Source organism: Stegostoma tigrinum, chromosome 8 (genome assembly GCF_030684315.1).
Source record: "Stegostoma tigrinum isolate sSteTig4 chromosome 8, sSteTig4.hap1, whole genome shotgun sequence".
In the NCBI taxonomy this organism is placed as follows: Eukaryota; Metazoa; Chordata; class Chondrichthyes; order Orectolobiformes; family Stegostomatidae; genus Stegostoma; species Stegostoma tigrinum.
Window position 1 is genome coordinate 36,681,439 of NC_081361.1, and position 25,524 is coordinate 36,706,962.

The 25,524-nt window shown below is 39.8% G+C and overlaps 1 protein-coding gene across 4 annotated transcripts in view; it reads left to right on the top strand.

Annotated features, from left to right (window-relative positions):
- The first annotated feature begins 6,445 nt into the window (after positions 1-6,445).
- Positions 6,446-25,524, top strand: part of crb1 (crumbs cell polarity complex component 1) — a 114,710-nt gene continuing 95,631 nt past the window's right edge. For all 4 annotated transcript variants that reach the window (XR_009446054.1, XM_059647789.1, XM_059647790.1 and 1 more), the window contains exon 1: positions 6,446-6,827. Coding sequence is in view for 3 of the 4 variants with exons in the window: in XM_059647789.1 (XP_059503772.1) it covers positions 6,749-6,827 (79 nt within the window). In the remaining variant the exon portion in view is untranslated. The remainder of the gene's footprint in view (positions 6,828-25,524) is intronic.

A 25,524-nucleotide genomic window follows, 5' to 3' on the forward strand; every position in this document is an offset into this window, starting at 1 on the left:
TGATATCAATTCACCAGTCTCATCCACTAAGGCACTAATGCTCACTTTAGCAATCCTTTTCCCATTTTATATATGTTTTACAATCTTTTATCCTGATTTCTTGCTAGTTTTCTCTCATACTCCAATTTATCTTTGCTTTAAGCTTTTAATCATCTTTTCAAGATTTTTCTCAGTCTTCTGGCCTATCACTAGTTTTTGCAGATAATTATCCACAATTTGCAAAATAAATTGGTAAAGAGTTTGAATTGTCATTTTCATCATGAATTTACTTATCGAACTCATAATTCAAAGTCTGTGCTCTGAAAAATTACTTTAGTCTTTGGAAAATTTGGAAAATCATCTTTCCGCACAAAGTGCATGCCAAGGTCAACTCTTTTAAGACGTGTAATTTGTGCAATTGTTTATGTTCCATTGCTGCCTTACTGTCAATCATAAATTAACATGTTAAAAAGTGAAAAGTGGTGTTACAATGGTTGTGCGGTAATACCGTAAAATTATCATTTATTCCATGAAAATTATTCATGTCTGTGGACAGGATGATTTTTAACAGGTTATAAAACATTCAAATGAAACATAGAGTGTAATTTTCAACTGAAGCACTATCATTGCTGCCATCAACAATAAAATGCATGTGCAAAATGATCAAATAACACACGCACCATATGTTGCATTTCAGTTAAACTTCACACTACTAATACACAGTTTACTACTGCCTCCTCTTACCCAGTCGAGGAACTATCTGCATTGTCAGTCAGTGTACAACCCCGAGCTGTCTAAAACAGCTGACTGATACTTTGTCAAATGTAGTCAGTTTATTTGTGAATTATCCTTTTGGCTAACAGCAGGCCGTTGGCAATCTTAATTTGACAGATTTGGAATCTGTTGCATCAAACATTGATAAGAGGGGAGAAAATGTTCTAATGTGCCATCTTGAGAAGGACTGGCCCACAATGGCATTAAAGTACTTAATATAAATTGCACCCACTGTTTGACACCCTTTTAAAGAAAATCATACTGTAACTGTGGATACTGTTTGTGCCATTGAGTAAACAGCAAAGGGGCCCAAAGCATAAATAGTTGAGGAGTGCTGTGGCTTCCTCAGTACTTGGTCTTATACAGCACTTGTAAACCAAATGGTCCAGAGTGCATTCTCCTTCTCAGTGTGATAATTTCTGAACCCGGTCCCACTTCAGATCCACCACAAGGCATAATCTAGTCATGCAAGGTCAAAAATGTTGGAGCTTGAAAGAGTACATCACAGTGACTGACTTGTGGAAACCAGAGGAAATCAATGACAATTAAGCTTGGCAGGTATAAAATACACTTGACAGAAAAATATAGTTGTGACAACATTATCCATCAAAATATACATTCTCCGTGTTCAGCAGAGTGTTACTCATATTTCATCATGTGTGCTTTTCTTTGCAGTAACAGCAGCAGCATTAGGCAGATTTTGTCCAAAAAAATTATTTGTACACTGCAGTAAGGAACTTCCATCTCATTTGCAACACTGTTGTTAAATGTTTGACAAAGGTATAAATAAGCCAAACATCCGCAACTAAAAAGTTGTTTTCTCCTTCCATTCCAATGCGGTAATTATATAAGAGGCTATTCCAAATGCACAGATCCTCCTGGGAGCACACATTTGTACAAGCAGCCTTAATAGCACATCTTTTATTACATTGGAGATATTTGTATTGTAATTGTTTGAAAGACTTGTTTTGAGAATTTGCTTCTGTCCGTTACATGTTGGTTTTTTTTTAATATTCCAATCAACACAAAAAAAACCTTTATCCTTAGCAGATAAGGTTAAGGATAATCCAGAAACATTTAAAAACATGAAGAGCAAAAGAGCAACTAGAGAGAGAATAGGGCTACTTAAAGATCAACAAGGTTTCTTTTTGTTGAACTTCAGGAGATGGGCATGATATTAAATGAATATATTGCATCAGTTTTTACAATGGAGACAGAAATAGAGGCCAGAGAACTCAGGGAAATAAATACAGATGTTTTGAAAACAGCTCATATTTCAGAAGAGGAAATGCTGGAGGTTTTAGCAAACATTAAAGGTGGATAAACCTCCGGGACCTAATCCAATGTATCCCAGGGCATTGTTAGGAAGGAAATTGTGGGGCCCTTAGCAGAAATATTTGTATCATCTTTAACCACACATGAGGTGCTGCAGGGCTGCAGGGTGGCTAATGTTGTGCCTTTCTTTCAGAAGTGTTCAAAGGAGAAGCCTGGGAACTGTAGACCTATATGTCTGACATTGGTGGGTAAGCTGTTGGAGGTGTTCCTGAAAGATCGGATTTAGATGCTGTTATGAAGTTGTGTCGAGTTGTTGTGAATTGGAAGGCAGGAAGCCAGAATTTGTGTAAAACGAAGTGTGTGACTCCTTTTAAGAGGTAAAGTACTTTTCTAAGCTTAGATTTATACAGAAGATGTGTCTAAGCAGCTGAAGGGGTACAGACAGTTCTGAAATTGAAACATGTATCACCTGGCTGTGTGATTGGAAACTGTAGGCTTATTTTGATGTTTTGGCAACTTGCTGGAATCAGCCAATTAATTTAAACCAAGCATTTAGTGATTGAAAGCCAATTGAATTTAAATATGATGGTTTTGACAACCTTGGATGAATGCTTTATAAGGAAATTTGATATCATCTATAGTATATAAGGAGGGTTTTTTTCAAAATTGGCATGAGAATGAGCTGCCATCTAAGAAATAAGCACCTTGCTCTCATAAGAAATCACTAAGCTTTCTAAGAAAATGCCATCTATCTATAAAAGATACCATAGCATTTCTAGCTAAGAGTCCTCATGTAAGACTTCACAGAAAATATCCCTGACAGCGAGAGCAGCAGAAGAAAGGCACATAGACTTTGAGAGACTAAGTTTTAATTTATTTTCTTATTGCTTGGGTTTATATAAGTGGAACTTGTGTTTCGTGGAACAGCATACCGATTTAGTTCAGTTAGGGCATAGTTAGTAGTTAAGGGGGAATTGTTCAGTTGTTAGTAATTCTGTTTAATGTGTTCACTGTTAGGGTTAAATAAATTGTTTCTTATTACTTATAAAGTGAATATCGGAGATTTTTTTTCATTTAACATGACAGTTTAAGTGATTAGGCAAGGTGAGGCAAGCTTCTCTGGGTGTTTTGGGTTTAATTATCATCTACGCCTGCTTTAATGCAGTGGGGCTGGTGTGTGGGAGGGGATTGTGTATCAATTTTAATCATGAGGGGCTTTACCTTTCCTGAACAAGCATTTGGAGTGGCAAGGAATGAGTAGGGACAATTAATTTGATTTTATACGATAGAAATTGTGTCTCATAAACATGACTGAGTTTTTTGAGGAAGTAACCAAAACGATTCAGGACAGGGCCATAGATATTGTGTACTCAGACTTTGGTAAAGCCTTAAGGTTCTGCATGGTAACATAATTTTAAAGGTGAATCACGTGGGATTCTGGGTGAGCTTTCCAATTGGATATAAAACTGGCTTAATGGGAGGAGACAGAGGGAGGTGGCAGAGGATGGTTTTCAGGACTGGAGCCTGTGATCAGTGGTGCTCCACAGAAATCTGTATTAGGTCAACTCTGTTTTTCATTTATGTAAATGATTTGCATGAGAATATAGGAGGCATGGTTAATAAGTTTGCAGATAACACCAAAATCGGTTGTAAAATGGACAGTGAAGAAGGTTATCTAGGATTACAAAGAGACCTTGATCAATTGGGTCAATGGGCTGAAGACAAGCAGTTGGAGTTTAATTTGGATAAACATGAGGTATTGCATTTTGGTAAAACAAACAAGATCAGGACTTATACAATCAATGTTAGGGTCCTGGGTGGTGTTGTAGAACAGGGACATGTAGAAGTTCAGATACATAATTCTTTGAAATTTGCATCACAGGTACGCAGGGTGGTTAAGATGTTTAGCATGCTTAACTTCATTGCTCAGACTGTAGGAGTTGGGATGTCATGCTGAGATTCCAACAGGATGTTGGTGAGGTCTCTTCTAGAGTTTTTTTTCATTCCCCACAGTGTGGAAACGGGCCCTTCGGCCCAACAAGTCCACACTGACCCTTGGAGCATCCCACCCAGAACCATCCCCCTATAACCCACACACCCCTGAACACCACGGGCAATTTAGCATGGCCGATCCACCTAGCCTGCACATCTTTGGACTGTGGGAGGAAACCGGAGCACCCGGAGAAAACCCACGCAGACACGGGGGGAATGTGTAAACTCCACACAGACAGTCAACTGAGGCTGGAATTGAACCCAGGTCCCTGGCGCTGTGATACTGCAGTGCTAATCACTGAGCCACCGTGCTGCCCGTGTGCAACTCTGGATGCACTGTTATAGGAAGGAAATTGTTAAACAGAGAAGGTTCAGAAAAGATTTACCAGGATTTTGTTCGGAATGGACAGTCTTTGAGCTATAAAATAAATGGGATTTTTTTCACTGGGGTGTACAAGGTTGACGAGTGACATTTATAGAAGTTTATCAAATCATGAGGGGTAGAGACAAAGTGCATAGCAAGGGTCTCTTTCCTAAAGTGGAGGAGTCCAGAACTAGGGGGCATATTTTTTAAAGTGAGAGGGGAAAGAGTTAAGGAAATGAGGGGCATTTTTATTTAGTGGTTAATGTGTAAAGGATGCAGGTACAGTTAAAATGTTTAAAAGGCATTTGGATAAGTACATGATCAGGAAAGGTTTGGAAGAAATAGGAAAGGCTTGCCAAGTGTAGGCAGGTGGGACTAGTTTAATTTGGGAACATGGTTGGCATGGACTAGCTGGACTGAAGGGTCTGTTTCTGTGCTGTATGACTCTGACTGTATATTTGTTTTGTATTTATTTGATTTTGTATCATCTAGCCCCTGAAAGAAACACAGAACTTGAAGTAAAAACAGAAAATTTGTGGCACCACTAATGGAGTGAGGAAAAAAACAAGGCTTTTGGGTAATGACCCTTCATCAGAACTGGGGGTGGGGGCAAAGTTAAAGACATAACAGACTCTAAGCAAGCTCAGAAGCATCAAAGGAGCAGGGTTGCAGAACAGGAGACCGAAAAGGGTCAATGATAAGGTAAGAGGTGGGAGAAATGATGATCCAAGACAAAAAAAAAGATGGTAACAGGACAAGTAGAGGTACAAAAGATGAATTTTACGGAGTTATGCACAGTTAGTAAAATTAGCACCAACAACAACCTGACCATATTAAAAACTTTAAGTCTGAAAGTGTGACATGCCTAATGGAAAGAATGAGGTTCTGCTTCTCTGGAATAGAAATGCTGGAGAAACACACAGGTCTGGCACTACCTGTGGAAAGTAGAGTTGACCTTTCCTGTCTCCTATGACTGTCCTTCAAAACTGCAATCCATCTACGTGAACCTACCTACTTCTGTCTTAAAAATATTCAAAGATTGTGTTTCTACCACCTTTTTCAGAAGGTGGAACACCGTATGGTCAAGGAACAAATGGGACAGAGAATTAAAACAACTGGAGCTGGGACCTCAGGGTTACACTTCCAGACTGAAGATGAATTGGGTGACTCTGCAACACAAAGACAGTGGGGCAGATTATTTTCATAGTTGTATATGAAATAACAATTACATGGGTTTGTTTAAAAGATTTATCCAAGAACTGATAAGGACCAGCACATGTTTAAATGTCTACGTCGTCATTTCAGGATTGACATCAGGAATACCTCCTTTGCAAAGAGAGGTCAAAAGCACCTGTTAAACTCTCGCCAGAATAATGGAGGGAAATTCCTTTCGAGACACTATATTGGACCGACTTCGCTGGACGTTGTAGCGGATCGGCTCAATGTCCTATTTTTAAACTGTAATGGGAAGAAACAACCTGAATCCACAATCAGTAATTGATCCGATAGCTCGCACATTGTCCAAATATTCCGCGGCTCTGACAGTGGCAGAATGGTTCTACCTTGCGGATAAATTTCCGTGACATGTTTGCAGTTAGTTAGTCAGGAATTCCAAATCCACCAAACTGCACTGTGAGTAATAATGGCCCAATCCAAACTCAGCTTTCGTGCTCCTGAGATGCTGCTTGGCCTGCTGTGTTCACCCAGCTCCACACTTTGTTATCTTGGATTCTCCAGCATCTGCAGTTCCCATTATCACGTTTAAATAACTCGGATGTTCAAAAGTCTGAGGGTATATTTAACCCCTGCCTTTATCACTCCTCAACACTCGTTCCCACTTAAGGTCCGGCCAAAATAGTTGATGACTTAAAGAGAAATTATGCGCCCTGCGTATGAAGCATTTTTTTAGCAACACAAAATAATTTGAAACATTGGGTGCTCGGCGATCAGATCAAGTTGAAGGGTAAGCTCTAAGTTGTAAAGGTCATGCACGGCTTCTGTTAGTGGGAAACATAGCAACGCGTTATCTATTCCAGGGACTGGCTGGTTGGCCGCTGTGCACAAAGATAGGGCAGCGCACAGAGAAACAACGGGATGCTTTGTCTTGCCAGGATTAAGACTGCAGAAAGAAACGGCCAACTTGAGTGAACTCCAGTCCGCTGAACATTGAGATCTGTAGCGGGTTTAGAAAATAGCCCGGGGTCCTTACAATGAACTGGGAGAAGGTAATAGGTGCCGCCTCTAGACTGACCGCTCCATAGCTGCAGCATCCGTCCAAGAGCTGCGTGAGGATATCGGGAGACACCAGGACCGGGTAAATCTCACACTGCTCCCAAAGCTACAGGATGCTTTCCTTTCAAAATCATGGCTTTCTCTAACACTTCAAGAGTGAGTGGAAAGCCCGCCCGGCCCCTATGTTTGCTACTCTTCATCGCTGCTCAGTGTAAGTACAGCAACCCTAAATTATTCACGTCCATATTTCTGATAATATAGCATAGACATCATATGTAGCCATCCCAGACCTTCAAATAATTAAACCCTCTTTCAGATATACCTGAGCAGTCATAGACTAGAACTCCAAACCTTTTAACTTTAAAAGGAAACACCTTAATGTGAGACTGTAAAAGCGATGGTCTGGAGATGTCTTTTGCGTGCGGTTCAGATTTGAATTCAAATCTCAGCCAGCGGTGATGTAGGAAATCCGCCGGAATGGACGGGAGGAGGCAATAAAAGAGATTTTCTTTTTTTTGGAGGAATAATCTTGAGAGTACAGTCTGACCATCTGGGGCAGGAGAGGGGTCTGATTACATTCAAATTCATCTGAATGTCATTTGGAGCTAGTTTACGAAAGAATCTGCGATGAGAAAGGGAAGGATTTGAAATAAAGTGTTTGTGTGATCTGGGTCACCTTCTGCCGTGCAGATCGAAGAAGGCGGTTTGATGATAGAAATTGAGGAACAGCTTTGTTCCGCCCTCTTCTGCCGCATCAAGTGCGGTTTGAATTGTTCAAAAGCAGAAGAGGAGGTCTGCAGAATGATCAGATGGTGGAAACAAATGAAGTTGGAGCGCAGTTTAGATGATAACGTGATCTGGTTGCCTGAGCCCATTGCCTCCCGGCCTCTGGGAGCGAGAGCGGTCTGCCAGTGCCTTAGTGCAGGGCATTTTTTTTTGTTTCATCATGAAACGAGAAGAAGATTGCGATTCATTTCACGCAAGTTTGAAGATTATAACGGAAGATTTTTATTTTTTGGCACGCATCCTACTCTATAAAGACAGTTACTCCAAGTCGAATAGTTCCTTAGAATAAATTCACCCGACTATCAATTTTTAGTAATGACATAGCTAATTTGAGCTAATTTCTATGCACTTGGGAAGTTGGCATCTTATGAATTGTTTGACTATTTCTTGAGTCCTGTGCAATACTTGCCTAGTAGGCGAATAGACGTGGGGGTTACTTTGTTAAACGCATGGCCTCTTTAATGGAACCTGTTCCTGCCTCTCAAGTGGGCGTCAATACATAATCCGAAATCACCTCACTTACTTACCAAAGTGCTTGCATTTCGAACAGTTTCATTTAGTCAGAGCTGGGAGTTTCTTTTCCTGACTTTAAGGAATGTGACTCTGGAAGAAAATACGTTCCGCCAGGCAGAGAGTGGGACAAAACTATAGTGAGACCACAGCGAGAGTATTGCATTCATTTTGGTCACTTTGTCGAAGGGGAAACCTACTTGCATTGGATACAGTTCGGGGAAGGTTTACTCAGCAGATTCCCAGGCTGAGGAAAGGTTGATCACATTGTGACTACTGTCATTGAAGGTTACAAGGACGAGTGGTGACATTATTGAACGTATACAATCCTAAGGGCTTCATAACGTAGATGATGAGGAATTGGCCGTATGCGGAGAAATCTAGAACCAAGTTTCAGAATAAGTGATTTCCCATTTAAACGGAGATGGAAAAGATTTTCTTTTCTACAGGGTGTTTAATGCCTGGGATAGCCATCCCCTTCAAACGGTGGATACTGAGTATATTCAGTGCTGAGTTGAATAGATTTTTGATTGGCAATTGAAGCAAGGATTATGGGAGCAGGCAGGAAAGTGGAGACAACAGGACAACCAGATTAACCACCATTGCAAAAGCAAATTACTGCAGATGCTGGAATCTGGACTGAATACAAAATCCTGGAAATCACAGCGGGTCAGACAGCCTCCGTGGAGAGAGAGCAGGCTAACATTTGGAGTCTAAATGACTGTTCATTAGAGCCGTCATGTCATGACACAGCAGGTTCAGGGGATGAATGATTTACTCTTTCTTCTATCTTTTACTTTCATATGTTATTTCCTTCAATTTTTAGGCAGTGCACCCCATGTCGCAGTAACTCACATCGTACAAACATTTCATCATGGTACTGCAGTCTCTTTTAAATCTGTGCCGCATGGTTACTGACCTGAGTATAACTGGAAACTAATTCTCCTTGTTTACTGAATCAAGTTCATTTATTTTACCAGGCCTACCCCCATGCTGACCCCATAACTTTGGGAAGTGTTAGAGTGAAACCAAAGACTTGTGTTTCAATAATGTTATTCACAGTGTCAGGAACATTTGATAGCACTTTACCAATAGAGTATCTTCTAAACACAATTTCTGATGTAAAGCAGGGAATGAGGCAGCCAATTTTCTAAGCAGCTTAGACCCAGATAATATTTAAGTTATGTTATTTGAGGGATAAATATATGCTAGGGCACCCAAGAGGTGTTCTTGGCTCTCCTTTGAATCCATGGGACCTTTATGTGTTGGCTTTAGACTTAAGATTTTGTCTAAATGAAGTGCCACTTACAGCACAGCTTTGCTCAGAAGTGCTCAAATAGATTGTGTTCAAGTTTTTGGAAATGTGTTATGTTGTGAAACCAATAACATTTTTTTAAAAAAGTAGACAAAATTGCAGATCCAGGTGCTTACCAAGAGCATAAAGCCATGAGATTCCATAATTTTGAACAAACAACATTAAATTTTAATCATAAAGTTAGAATCATGCAACAATCTACATTTATATACATCATTTATATTTTAAAATTCATAATTAACCTGATGTAAATATGCTTAAACAGGAAACCTGGCTGAATACCCCACAGAGCATATCAAATAGCAAATATGGTCAAGACAAACCTTGTGGATTCCTCAGTCACCCATCAAATATTAATGACACAGTGGGTCATCAGATTTCATTAAAACTTTGCAAGGGATTCTCTTTCAATGTCCCAGTCTTGGAACTCCCTTAAAACCCAACTTGTCACAATTACCTCAATGGCCACTGATGCTCTGGTATGTTCACTCCCCTAATTGGATCTGCACTCCTGGATTCTGAAAACTGCACTACAACACCTATTTACAGGTACAATTTCAGCTTTTCACCAGCAACTAACTTCACCAATCTGGCACTGCTCCAACTTTCTCCAAATACTAAGGCTGGTTAGCTGCACACAGATAATACAGGTTTCCTTCACCTTTGCTGTTGGCTGCACTGAACTATGAATGGCACATATCTTCTCCTAGGGATTTTCCTGAGCCCTCGCTCCAGCGTAAAGCTAAATATCCTGACTCCCTGGACTTCTGAGCCCTAATGCGTTGTGTCTGCTACATCAGCACCCATTTGGGGATCCTCTTCCTCTGCTCCTATGTACTTGGTTGAATAACAGGAAAAGGTAACAATCTTCTGTTTTCATCCAACTACTATCAGGGAGTCCCTTGCTCCTGGCAGGGGCACACATTTTGCCATTATCAGGGGAGGTGACAGATGAAGTGAAGTCCAAACTGTCACCCATCTAGTTGCTACTTTGCCTCCTTAACAAAGTGACAGACTAAATGCTTTCATAGCAGACACCTGAGCCTGTCACCCATACTTCTACCATTTTTACTTCCTCATACAGATATGGGTACCTGCCATCCTGCATTCACATCACCTATCACCATACCCCCTGAGCCAATCAGCTACTTCCAGTGCCTAATTACCATGGTACTTTGCAGCCGACTGGCAACCTACCTGTTAATCCATCTGTTATCTTACATCCTGAATCACCAACCTGCCAACATATACCCCTTTCCCACCTATTTGCCACTCTACATACCCACCCACTTACCTGCTATTCTACTCCCTTGCCCATTAAACCAAATCTTTACCACATAAAGCTGTTCTTTATTAAATTATCCAGTTGACAAAACCCTTATCATGATAAAGGCAACAATATTTCTTCATCATATAGTACCTACTGAGTTTGTGCAGCATAAACTTAGAGATTCTACATCCATTTAAAAGGAATTAATTTTTTCAGTGACTTACATTTTTTCTGCTTCCCAGTTAGCTGTGTATTCCAGTATTGAAAGATTTTCAAACCTCTCAATCCCTTTTTTGGTAGCTTCTTTCATCTGCCACTTGGTAGAACCTGGCTTCCTTCCTTCCCAACCACTCCACCCCACTCCTTTGCAGCCACTCTCTTCCCCCCACACCCCACCCACCTTCAGCTCTTCTCTTGCATTCTTCCGACTATCACCAGACCCCACCCACTCCCAGGGAAGCAATGAACATTTCCTGGCATCTCTTCCAGATAGCTCAATTGAAATCATCAGCTCAACAAACAGGGAGTGTACTTCATAAATGCACTTCATAAGTCTCACCTCCACTTTAGAAGGTGATCTTGTATTGTAATGCATTGTTTCTTTGCTTTAGCCCAACTTTCAATAGTTAAAAGAAACCATTACAAGTTTGTAAAATTGTATCTTCAAAACTTGTATTTTTGCAACACAACTTCATTTGTACAGTGTGTAGGGAAGGCACTTTTTACTGGGCATATTCCTAGAGGTATCATTGCATGTCTTCCAACTTTGGCCAGTCTTTCTTCCCACCTCTAATACTTAGTTGGTTTTTAATGAAAATAAACATACCTGACTTCCATAGTTCCATGGTAACAATACAACTATTTGGAGTCGGCTTGCCAATTGATTGACATTTCTTTTCATGTGATATAAAAGGCTGTTTTCCCCTTACATTGACAGTTCTCATGATTTATCCTAATGAGTGCAGGGTGAAAATCTTCAACAAAACATGAATTTGTTGAAAATTCTCATTTCCTTGATGACTCTAACTGTTTCTTTGGGAATTGGATGCCAGCCTTTTCAAATGGAGAAAATGAACCCAGCAGCTTCACTTTGATTACTTGTCCAAAATCTTTCATATCCTCGCTTGAATTACTGGCTCCAATGTACATTCTAATAGTTCTTTGGGTGGGTCTGCCTGTGATAGCCATTGTCTCAGTGTTAAATACTTTGCACTTATTTATGTCTTCCTGAAACCATCATTGGTTTTGACAGGAGTCTAGATGGTGGAAGTTTCTCTTTCCATAGACCCACACTCCTGGCATTGTCCCTTTATTTTCTCACCTCCATTTTAGAAGGTGATCTTGTGTTGTAAAGCATTGTTGCTTTGTCTTAGTCCAACTTTCAATAGTTAAAAGAAACCATTACAAGTTTGTAAAATTGTATCTTCAAAAGCTAAAGAGTTAACACTTAATTTAATTTAACACTTCATGTTAAATACATCACGTGTGTCATTGTTGGAGTTCAGAAGGGACATAATGTATGTAGCTATTGATTTTTAAAAAGAAATCACTTTAGAGTTCATTTTTTTAAAAAGTTGTTAGTGTTTTAATTCAGGACTTCTATGAATAGAGCCAAAGATGATGAGAGTTTTTCATTTGTTTAGTATATTTACCATGGAGGAGCTTAATGGCTTTTAAAAATATCCATTTTCATTTTGCAGTAAGTTTGAAAGAAATTAATTTTACCAAGTAGAATTAATGAAAGGTAATGCAGAACATGGTTGCATTGTCACATGTTTACAAGCAGCTCTCTATAGAAATAAAATGGAACAAGTTTGTTTGTTCTGCAATTAGTTCTACATTGAACCAACAGTTCTGTTCTATTAATTGCAGCACTTGGTTGTCACGGTGATACTTCTAATGGATAGTTTAGAATCATATCAAAAGCTGTAGCAACCAACCTGCCTTGTACTGCTAAGAAGACTGAATTAATTGGTAATTTTATATTTTTTTAAAATGCTGACTTTAATCAAAATATTGGCTGATTTTTAAATTTTGGGAGTTTCATAGAGCATTTCTCACATGTAAGTTATCTCAAGTAAGTTATCAAATTGAATTCTCCACTGCTCACATAATTCCACTGTTGCATCCATCTCTCAACAAGGCCCATGCTCTACTACTCTCAATAATGCATACAGCATCATGTTTTTCACCAAATCCTCCATCACTTCCCAGACTATTATCCCTTCCTGTGCACTGCCTGACCGATGAATGACCAACCCCTGGGTGTCCGATGTCCCTCTTGAATGTTCAAGGCTGCCAAACATGACAAGGTATCTGGCTTTCTGTGTCAAAAGGCAAGGCAAGACAAAACAGATGCTGTGACCATTCAAGGATTCACAATGCAGAGTAGGGCTAAGAAAGCAAGCTAAGATCCCTGAGATGAACCATGCTTTGTATAAATTGGGTGTCTGCCCCTGCATGCAAATTGCTATTTGAAGAGTACTGAAGTGTTAATGAATGCAAATAACCCTTTTGCTGCTCACTAGTAAGATTCTTACCTTGCTGGTAAAATGACAGGTGGGAGATTGGACTTTTTTTCTTGATGTTGAGAATCTCACTTCTTACTGCTCTCAGCCCATTTCATTAATTGACTCACCGGTGCCCATTTCGTTGTGGGACTGGGAAGATTCCAGCTATGGTGTTTTTTTTTGCAGCATTATTTAAAAGAATAAAATAGTCACACAACTTTGGCAGTGGCTCTCAATTGCATGTTGAGAATTATCGCAATAGGAGGTTTGGAATCAGTGTATAAATGATTACTGAAATTGTTTGTGTATGTGAAGTCACATATGCACTGCTTGTGGTGTGACAATGAAATTTTTTTGAACGTTCAAAATTGCACATGGACCATATCACAATGTGATGGAGCACGATAGTCAACTTTTTACTTTTCACATCTTCCCAATCTGAATGGGAAGAAAGTGAAACACGACTTATTATAGACAAGTTGAGTGCTAATAATTTAAATCCTGGTTGCATTATTCACTGAGAAAAGTGAGGATTACAGTTCTGCTGCACTTCCAATTATGAAATGTGATTACTCCAACAATGCACCTTTGCTGCTGACTGAAGTTGTCAGTCCTTGATAAAATGATTCTGCCACATGTAGTACCTAGAAAGGTACCAAGTGACATTTTGGGCTGTTGTTGTTCACAGTATTGATATTTATTACTAAGACACGATACCCATTGACCACTGTTCTGGAGCACAGAATCTCAGGACATGTTGCTATTGTCCTCTGTCTTTAGCTAGTGGTTCCCAGGTACAATAATCATTCTTTAAGGCCTCGGTGTGCTTGCAAACGTCCTTGACTGAGTGCTTTGGATGTCCTATTGGTCGTCTGGGTCCCATAACCTCACGCTATAAGAGGTTCCTGAGTGTTGAGGCTGTCTTCCCTCCTGCAAATATGCCTAAGCCAATGTAACTCAATGTTCACTCTCAAACAGAGTCAGTTGTGCTTCTCAAAGGAGTTGTGCCTTTGAGAGGACTGCCACATTCATGATTCTGTCCTGTAAATATTCAGGCAGCTCCTGGGTTGTGAATGGGCTCCATTCCAGAGTCCACTGCAAGTTGACTTGTTTGCGAGTCAGAGCACAATGCAGGACATTAGAAAGCAGCTGTTTGTCAGTGCAGGAACTGGTCATATGTTGGATGTTTAAAATTAAAACCATGGGATCATGTTAAGTACAAGCTTTTGTAAGCTGGACATTCGTAAATTGGGGACCACCCCACTCCCCCCAAACCTCCGTATATTCATAGGACACCACAGGCATTGAAGTTCAAAACTGTTGAATCCTGTTTTCTTGAGACCTAGAAGTCATTCATCTTTCACAATAATCCAGCAAGGTGCTGAGAACACAGTTCTTATAAACAATTGGCTCAATCCCAAAGGTCAACTTAATGTTATCCCATACACATTTTGTGAGTTAGTCAGTGGTAGTAACTGCTTCTGCTACACATTTATTAAGTTCTTCATCAATGCACAGATCATCTGTTGCCTTTGACCTGAGCTAAGAGAATTTGCTAAGAATTTACATCAGGGTGTAGTTTCACGTGATCAGTGAAAGAGGTGTGGCATCCAACTCATCACTATGACTTTCTGACCCTTAGAGTCAGGGAGAACAAGCCACAGCCTGGTGTAGCACCACAGTTCCCAGTTTCAAAGACAAAGTGATAAGTTGTGATGTCAAATGCTGGCACTTCACACTGTTGCTGGAACAATTGCTTCCCACCCAAAGTTTAGCAGTAGTTTTGGTATCGATGAACTTCATGGCTTCCAAGCTTCAAGCATCAGCGAAGCAGCAGATGCACTGTTTGGTAAAGGCAAACCTGCAGCAAAAACCAGAGACAGTAAGAACTGCCGAAGCTGGAGTCAGAGATAACAGTGTGGATCTGGAGGAACACAGCAGGCTAGGCAGCGTCACAGGAGCAGGAAAGTTGACATCTCAGTTTGGGACACTTCTGGAGCATTTCTGAAGAAGGGTCCTGACCCAAAGCGTCAACTTCCTTGCTCCTCTGATGCTGCCTAGCCTGTTGTGCTCCTCCAGTGCCACACTATATCATCTATACCTGCAACAAAAATGATTTGAGACCAATTGTAACTGAAGTGACATCTCCTGTGCATTCAAAAGCTTACATGATGTATGATATATCCCAACAGTTAAAACACTGGACAACCTGAACCTAGCCAACATAGGATGATAATTCACTCAAAAAAAGCTGGATTAATTGATTTCTTAGCATAAGTCTACCAGTGGCAATATAAATCTGCAAATGATGTACGAAGAGATCAACAGATTGGGGTTGATATTTTTCTCACCAAAATTGCCCATCTGGGATCAACAGATGAATGACTCACCTACAGAAGTACACAGATGCCTTCCTGGGATGAACACTGAGAAATGGATATCTGCCAATCTCCCATGGCTTCTAGATGAAGAACTCTCATCACATGCACAGGAGAAGACTGTAGACTGGTTAGCCAACAGAACACTCAGTAAAGATGGAATCCCATCTAAAACATTCAAACACAGAAGATACCATTGCTAGCCACAATCCTTTATAACCTTCTCTTTCTCTGCTCCATTCTACAGGATATGTGTAATGCAAAAATGACACCTCACTAAATTGAAGGTGAGAAAGGAGATTATAACTACATTAAGATTACAGGTCAAAGTATATTAACTCTGCAGTAAATTTCTCTCAATTGAATAGCATGTGATACAAATCTCCCACAAAAGCAATTCCTTCTTTCTTTTAATGAACTGGTTTCCATCTGAATGCTGTAAAACTTAATTGTAAAAAATTAACTTGTTCGCTGTCAGCACACTTATGCTCAGGAAATTGAATTCCAAAATACCCTGGTGAACAGAAAACTAAAATGAAGAGTAAATCCAAGAATCCATTGAGAGTATCAATATCAATTCAAGTTAGCATGAAGTAGCTTTTTGTAAAAGGGCATACAACCGCAGATTGTAAAAATGTATTTTCAATGTTCCCTTACGTCAAGGCAAAAGTAGACAAGCTATTGCAAACTGTTAAATTCTTCTTCTTCTTCTGTACTTGGGAACAATATTTCAATGTTATGGCCGCACATGGTGCAACCTATAAATGTGATCGATGTCTTTTCCATTTTCTTCACTATAAAATCCATGTTATATTGCTGAACTTCTTAAAAAATTAGTTCACCCATGAATCTAAAAGCATTTATGAATAAGGCAATAATTTCAACTCGTCATGTTTTAATGCCAATACTTATGCCAACATGCATTTAATTTCATGCACGAATCACGGTTTTGTATTTTTATTTAATACTCATTACATGATTAGTATTGTCTAAACCTGTTCAATTGGGTTCTGTTGCTTTTGAAATATATAGATTACACATGGATATTACAGTTGTTAGTGTATTTGAAACATAATCCAAGGCGGGGAGGAATTCACCTCAGAAAAGAGCCACATTACATTTCAGCTAAGTTCATCAACTGAATGTTCGAAAGAAATTGTTCTTTCTGATGCAGAATTTTGTCAGCACTCTGGGCAAAGCACAAGGAGACAGAAAGCCTGGCAATGTGATAGTTGGAAGCTGTCTGCTGTGGCTGGTCGATGTCTTCCTGGTGTGCTGCCATTTTTGCCAGCAATGGGAAAGTTGGCAGATCTGTCATCCTCACAAAGGCCAACTGAGACACTTAGGGGATGAGTTAGGGGTCACTTTCCACCTCAGACATTTTGCCTTTGCCCAGGGTGAGACTGTGTGTGAAAGCACCCAGTGCATTCTGCACGACCCTCTCCTCCCATGGATACCGCATGGCTCATTGAAGAGCCCGCAGACAGGAGATGATCAGCCTCATGGCAATGGCACTGAGTTGCCTCAACATTGACCTGTCATCCCTCCCACAAATCACTGGAGCCTCTCTGCCTGGAGCCAACAGCCCACAATCCAGCTTAGCTGTTTTCAAGAGCTTCCAGTCATTGGGGATCTCTCTCTTCCTTGGCGATGTTTTGGTTTGCGGGGGAGGCGGGGGGAGTGTGTGATCACAGTTAATTAATAATAAAGGCAATCATCAATTTGTTGCAATTTTTGAAAGTTTATTGATTATGTTAAGAAGCAACAGTTTCAAAATGATACATTTGTTAATTAGGTGAAAAAAAAGCATACCATGATACCAGAGGACAATTGGGCTATTGATGTGGAATGTGTAAACTTTTTAAATTTGTGAAGGCGGAATTCTGCTCAGTATCCAAAGTGTGAGGAAACTCTTGTCCGGGTCTTCCCGCTCCTTTTCTAGTCCACTTCCGTATGGAGAAGACAGCTTCCTGATGAGGATTGCAGCCTTTTTAAAAACTGTATCAGGACATCCCTCCTCTTTAAACTCGGGCAGCTATGAATTGTTTGAGCCCAACCTTCAGCTCAGTGAGATATTAGACATCACTTCCCATGGAAAAGCTCAGCACACCTGGTGCTAAAGTCAGGAATATTTAAGACAAGCTGACTTACCAGTATATTCAAAAGTAATATTTGGATATCAGTTTTTTTCTTATGACCCTGGAATGCCCTCTAAGCTTTCCTGACTATGCATAAATATCTTCACAATTAGTCCAATATTATTGACAGATGTTTGAATTCTATTCTTTCTTTGAGAAACAATAAACAGGGTAAATTCAGCGAAATGTAGAATTTGACATTTCAAAACTGCCCCCTCTTCTTGAGGGTGGGGCGGTTCTTGGGACAGTAAAAGGATCTTTAAGCCGGCATAAGAATTCAGCACCAGAGCAAACGATTGATGCACTTATGGAGAGAATTACTGTGCCGATCGTTAGGCTGATATGGGATACTGCATCTTCATGTCTGTGATTAAGTTAAGGTTCTTTCCAATCAAGTCAGTGTTTCTTTTGCTTATTAGAATTCCTGTTGTCTTTCAGTTTGTCATGCAGAAGCACCCATATTAATCCATAGCTTAACTTGAAACATGTGACTCAGCACTGAGCTTGGCAGTAGAATATACAATCCATGGTACAAGTCAAATTTAAATTCTTAAAAGGTAAACACATGGTGCACCAGAAATGTCTTCCTCTGGATAATAAACTTGTTTTCGGATAATGTTTTTGTGTAGATTTAGCCAATGTAAGGTACTATCACAAAGGTCAATGATTAAGAATGGCCATTCATTCAATCAATGATCCTTCTTTAATCCTGGGTTAAATGTGATCTGTTAGTGTCTAATTGCGGTTAGTAACTGTCACTTTAGCCCACTCAGTGTGAATAAACTTATTAAAAAATGTGTTAAAATATTGTTGAGGTCCCTGTACAAAATTTATTTCAATACACCAATTGATTCATTTGGACTTTCAAATATAAAGATAAGGAGAAATACTAAATAAAAGAGAATGTGAAAAAAAGTAAAATAACAATAAGAATGCTGTAAATATTCAACGGATACAGCAGCATCTGTGAAGGGAGAGACAAAGTAACAGGCAGATTTTTCACTCCTGAAGCAGGTAGCAGAGGTTGGGAACTTACTCAGCTTCTGCATCTATCTCAGAGAAAATGAGCCCCATTGAACCTGGTTCCTACTCTGGTGGAGTAATACACAGGGATTTGCTGGCATTGGGCTCCTGGACACCATGGCAGGGGTTGTTGAGTGCCAGAGAGTACTCATGAGAAGGCCCACCTTAGTCCCCCAAGATACCCTTGACGTCCACATCAATGTCTCCTCCATACCATCTAAATGCCAAATCACCAACTCTTTGCCCTAACACCACACTTCCCCCCACCCCCCCAATTTTAACACCTCCAGAATGGACCATGACCCAAACCTCAGAAGCCCTGGGAAAATGAGATATAACAAATAGCTTAATATCTATTCTAACCCTGCTTACATTAAAGAAACACTCCCATTCATGAAAGCCCACTCAAAACACTTCATAAACCAAAATCAAAGGCAACTGATTATTTTTTAACCTTACTGAATTGTGAATCAAACTGTCAATTTAGGAACCCTACTGGAATAAATCCAGACTGGAAATTAGCCAAGCATTAATAATGATGTAATGACAGTCCTCGTCAATAGACAGCTTATATAAATTCTAAACCATATTTTTTCAGCACTCACTGACATAGGGTTTATTTTCAAACAAAAAAAAATTGAAGAGCAGGTAATTTAAATAACCTTATGGTTTAACAGTTCTAGAGACCTTATCCACACATCATGACCATTTCCATCTCCTTCATATATTTTTGACTCGTGGACTGCATAGCCAAAACAAGAAGTTTTGTTTTAGATCAGCACTGCTAAATTTAGATTTCCCTCATTCTCGAGTTGCAACTTATCCCTTTTTGCCTTCAGGTGAAAATTACATCTCACGGAAATGGGGGTGGATCTGGATTTCCAACTGCTGTTTTCAAGGGTTTGGCCCAACACTGAGTCAAATATGACATTTCCTCAGAGAAAAATCATATTCAATTGGATACAAGTCTGTCTCTCGTTGTAGATGCTGTCAGACCTGCTGAGTCTTTCCAGGACTTTCTGTTTTTGTTTAGGAGAGGTACCAAGTTAGCATGTGTGACCAATTTGCAATAATATACAACAGCAAATTCGTCTGAATGCAGCTGGCATTTCAAAGAGATTCATGTAAACAAGAACTAACAGATGAATTGCTTCATTCAGAAGGTAGTTGATCCGGTTGAAAATAATAAAATAAAGTAGACGAGCCAACTTCTGTCATTAGAAAAAAGCAAAGGAAGAAGTAGGTTTGTTTATTTTTAAAGGAAAGTTACTCCTGACCAGCTTAGTACTGGAAATTATTTTATGTGCTCGTCATTTATTATGTATGCAACAACTGCTTGGTATTTTAAACATGAAAAGATAGTTCATGGAAAAAAAACTAGATCTGAGGTAATGCTCAGATGAAAATCTTTATGACAAGGGAAGGCTAGTTCTAACCAGCAGCCTGCTTCTCATGCCAGAAGTAAACAACTGCTTCATGCTGTTAGCTGGGCTATAAAATAGAAATGTCACGTGTCACAGTTAGAAACTCCTTAGCCCTTATTAGTGACCTAAAGAGATTGTTTAAGAAAATCTGAGTTTTGTGATCATGTGGGTGCCACACTGATATTACTGTCCATGGTATTGTTATTTTGTTTGAGGGCTAATATATCAGTTGTTATGTTGGAGAAAATTGCACCCATTGCAGCAGAAACAAATGATCTGTTATCTGATCATTTCAGCTTCTTTTCTTTTGCACCACAGGAGGACCCTATCAACACTTCTTTTTTCTTTTTTTAAAATATATTTTATGTTGTGACACAGTTTAAAAAAAAAAGACACCATTGTGCAAAGGCTTTATTATACATTTTTTCCCACCGTCGCGAAAACTCCCATGTGGCTACTGAAACATCAACAAGCAAAGCCTATTTTGGGTGATGCTGTCATAGATAAAATAAGGGGGTGAGTGTGTTTAGGTAGAGAAGGAAGGGACTAAATCAAAATGGAGTTTGGAGAGAGAAATAAAGCACTCCATTCCCTTTCTAAAGGTGTCAAAAGTATTGGACACCATGTTCTTCCTCTGCAATGACACCTGGGCTCAAATGTAATCATTGTAAGGAGGCAGGCAGTCGGCAGAGATGACCCCTTCCACAGCTCACTACCAGGACCTGTTTATTGCCAGCCTGGCCAGGCCCAGGAGCAGATCCATAATGTTTACCTTAGTTGGCTGAATGGCTGGCTGCTTTCCAACAGTTGGTTTACAACACCAACAGTGTGGATTCAATTCCCACATCACCTGAAGGTGGCATGAAGGATTTTCCTTCTCAACCTCTTCACTTGTCTGAGGCATGGTGACCCTCTGGTTAAACCACCATCATGGCTCATTCGCTCTCATGACAGAGCAGCCCAACGAACTGATAAATCTATGGTGACTGTATACATAAATCACTTGACCTTCTATTCCAATGTTTCTATGTACAAGCTATTTTATTAATAAATTAAACTCAATTTATTAAAATTCATAGCTTTTCAAAAAATAAATGGATCAAAATGTTATGGATGTCAAGATAAGTATAACAATTTCATTTTTCCTTCAAAAGAAAGATAACTTCTTGCTTCATACAATGTTATTATCAGTGCATTAAAAATTATTAATCTTGGACTCCCTGGCATACATATGGCGCAACCATGCAATGATTGGAGCATCATCAAGTGAGTGCCACAAATGTATTACCAGGATCTAGTCATGGCTTAATTGTAGCACTTCTATTTTCAGTTGGAATGTTGTGAATTTATGTCCTACTCCAGGGTGGGGCATAAAATCTCAACTAATACTCCAGTATAGGACCAGGGGAGTGTTCAATCGTCAGATATGCAGTATTTTGCAAGAAATGGCAAGTCAATGCCCTGTCCGCACACTCAAGAGTATATCTTAAAAGATCCCCTACCATTACTTTAAGAGCACAGGAGCCCTCCTTGGTGATCTGGCCAGGATTCCTCTTTCAAACAACATCACCGAAGATGTCATACTGTTACTTGTAGGAGACTACTGTGCATTAACCTGCTGCCACATTTCCTGCATTTCAATATCAACTACATGTGAAGAGTACTTTGTAAGCTGAAAGCTCCTTTGAGATGTTCCAAAGTGGTTAAAGGTAATGAAGTAAATTTAAGTTTTTGTTTCATTTTAAATGTAACAAATCTGATATTGCAGGAATGCACAGAAGTTAACTGTCAACACTGAAACGATGAGGAATCTGATTCTTTGTAGCAGGTAGCCTCTCTTGCTTTCAGAGTCAGTTCATCCCTCAATCTTAGTTGTACCTAATACAAGTTTTGTGTTAATGTGAAGCTCTAATTGCTCTGTGCTAAACCTAAATGTATGGCATTGAAAGACCACCATTATCCTAGTGAATGGTGCAGCGGGCTTGATAGACAGAATGGCCTACAGTTCTTATGTTCTATATTGAGAATGTATTATCAAGCAAGATCTGCAAGAACATTCCGGCAATTTGTTCCAGCTCTGTGCAGAATCGTAACCAGAGCAGGATAATTTTCAACCTGGCAGAAGATCCTATTTTAAAAGCACCCATGAATTATGATAGCTTTCCTTCAATCTTTATGAACAGATTTTAGTTCCATTTTTTTAATGTTCAGATAATCATTCTCTCCTAACCTCCTTGCTTGTCATATAACTAGGATTTTCTCCGTAGAGGTAATACCAGTGGATAGACAGTTATCTTAGTTGACATTTTTCTGGTTTTCAAAGAAAGCCAACAAATAAATCATCATGGAAATGCCGCTTTAAAATGATTTGAGCTTCTACTAATTATTTCCCGATGCTGGATTTTTTTTTTGTCAAGAATAATTTGACAAACTCTCAAATCCAGTTCTTAACTGTTTTTTTTTGCAAGGTTATCTGACATGTCAGATTAGTTTTACTTAATTCAACATGAAATAATCCATCTGTGAAAAATTTAGCCTGACAAACAATTTTTTTCCCCCCTGCATTAATACAACTAGGGGATTAGTCAAATTCAAAATAACAAATGCGGCAACTTGAACACAGAGCGGCAACTTAAACTATAGCACGGATTATTTGAATATTGTACAATAGGACAACATTAAATTTCGATCTGTGTGAGCAAAACTAAAAAAATTAGTATGGAGGTAGAGGCCCTGAACAGCGTACACGCTGAATCTCCCACCATAACACATGGGGCACATCACTCACTTCACTCAAATCTTGCTGTGTTCTGGCACTGGTCCAGCTCATTATTTCTGAGTTTCAAGAGAAATTTCAATCTCCAACTCGAGTTAAATGGAATACACAGAGCTCTCCTCCAATCTCCAGTTCTAGACACATGGCCTTTTTTAAAGCACTTCATCAGCACACAGTGACAATCAGCGTTGAGCGGCTTGAATCTCACAGCCGACGTTGCGTATTTTGTTGAAAGCAGTTAAGAGACAGTGTTTATTGAATATCAAATTAAATATCTTTAAAGGCTGTTGAAACCTCTATTTGCAGCAATAGTTTATTCTCGTTCAGAATGAGATTCAAAAGAGAACTGATATTTTATCCAACTGCTATTTAATATTCTAATAGCTGCTTTGAGGCGCATAAACAAATTTTCTTTTGCGTGGAAACTATTATATGAATGTTTAAATGCCGCTGCGAACTACAGAGGAAAGTTAACAGGGGGAAAACATGGTTCTCGCTCGACAGTGCCAGGACTGTTTGCTTTTTGGCCATTGTGCACGTTTGTGGTGTTTCCATTTGACCCTGCACTTTAATACAAGGTCATCTCATTATAATAAGCATTCAGCCCTTCCAGCAATTTAGTTTTGGGTATGTCGAGAGCCCCACAGTTCCAGAACCAGGTTATCCAAACGCCCTTGCTTCTCCTCAAAGCACTTTTGTAACTTGGTGGGGAGGTGGCCAGTATGCTCAGTTTTCCTTTCAAGCTGATGGGACGTACCAGACTGGGCCGTTTAAGAGATTAGCCAAGCTTGACAACAGCTCGTTCTGAACGCAGTAGTTAATCTTCGATTGTAGGAGTTGGGAGTAGAGTCACATCATGGGGCGAGGAAGTAGTGTCATTTGTGAAGAGTGTTCATTGGCACCAGGACAAGGCAAAACAGCAGACACGGCTTGAAAGACTGAGAGATTGCCATCTCAATGCCAGCAGCAGAAGGAATGTAAAGTTGGCCGCAGACACCAATTGCAAAGGAGCTTCAGAGAGGGAGGGCAAAGTGCATACCGAGACCGGGACAAAAAGTGACGATACAACTCTGGCAAGTCAATCAGAATTTGAAAAGAGAGAGCAGATTGACATGTAGACCAAAGACAATTTTTATGGCCACTCTCCCTTTTCTCTCCTTCCTTGGCTTATCAACCACTTCCCACAATACAACAGTGTAGGAAGTCTCCCTACACAGAAGAGGTTGTACAGTTTGAAGCAATATGTGTGTTTGCTTTGTAACAGTTTGGCTGTCTTTCCCCTCTGGGAGGGTTAATGGACCTTTTTCACGACTCTTTCCCATACCACTGCACTATCATAAACTCCTTCTTGTGTTTTTCACTCTACAGATGCTGCCAGATGGAGCATTTCTGTTTTTTTTTCCAGACACCAACAACTTCACTTTGCCCTCCTACTAATAACCTCTTAAAAGGAACATATTGTTACAGAGTAAGAGTCACACATCAAACGCTATGCAGTGACTTAAGTCTCAGCACAGTGCACATTCATTAAAATAAAAACTGAAAGAACTGCAGATGCTGTAAATCAGGACCAAAAACAAAGTTGCTGGAAAAGCTCAGTGGGTCTGGCAGCATCCGTGAAGGCAAAAAAACAGAGTTAATGTTTCGGGTCCAGTGACCCTTCCTCAGAACTGATGGTGGCTGGAAAAACGTCAGTTTATGTGCAAAAAAATTGGGTTTAGACTGGAATATGTTTCACCAGTGCTTTCAGTACCAAAAATACCCATTATTGAGAAGGGACATTTAGCCCCTGTGAAGATAACTGTTGTGCACTGAATTTGTAGAGTACTTGACAAAACACTTGATTGGTGGGGCCTTGATAATTGAGTGTCATGTTCTATCTAATTGTCTCCTGACTGGCACTCAACTCCTTCTTGTGGTTTGCTTGGCTCAAACTGTGTTAGGAGTACGTGTTGTACCCTGCTACGGTGTAAGCTTTTACCCTTAGGTTGGAGAGTAGTCACCAGCTACAATTGCTGTGCATTCTCCCAGTCTCCAGCAGTCCTTCCTGCAGAATTCAGGGCTCTTTAACTGACACTCATGCTCAGTAAATGAATCATGGAAGCTGCCAGGTAACAAGAGTTCTTGTTTATCGTTCTGGTCCACGGGTCATAGTTCAGCTGAACATTTATGGGATGGTAGCTATTTCTGTTTGGAAATTAAGAATGGAATCTTGAGCGGTCAGTCAAACACACCTGGAGCTGGGAACCCCTGCTACACTGTAGAATACTGTCTCTTTTTTCTGCTATGGCTGTTTTCCAAGAAGTAATTAATGATTGTTTAGTTTTGGTCATTGTTGCATCAGTGAGCTGCCTGATACAAATATGTTCTGAAGGCTGCAAAATCTGACAGAGATCTTCTGTATTGCTTGACACTTAAGTTTAATAGAACTGTTAGGTTCACAGTGACCAACCAAGCTGTCATTGTCATGGAAGCTGTTCCCAAGCCTGGTTTACAGGAGTGTGCTTAGTCCTGTAGCAAGCTTATGTGGAAATGTTGTCGTCCACATAGAATTTTTAAGAGGCTTGATAAGGTTGAGACTAGCAAGATATTTCCCCTGACTTGAGAGCCTAGAACTAGGAGTCCCCAGTAAAAGGTGAAACATTTAAAAATGAAATGAAGAGCAATTTCTGCACTCAAAAGTTTGTGAAGCTTTCGAATGCCCCTTTGTGGAAAATGGTGACTGTGTCAAATATGTTCAACTGAAGAGATTAATGGATTACAGGATATTCAAGGAAT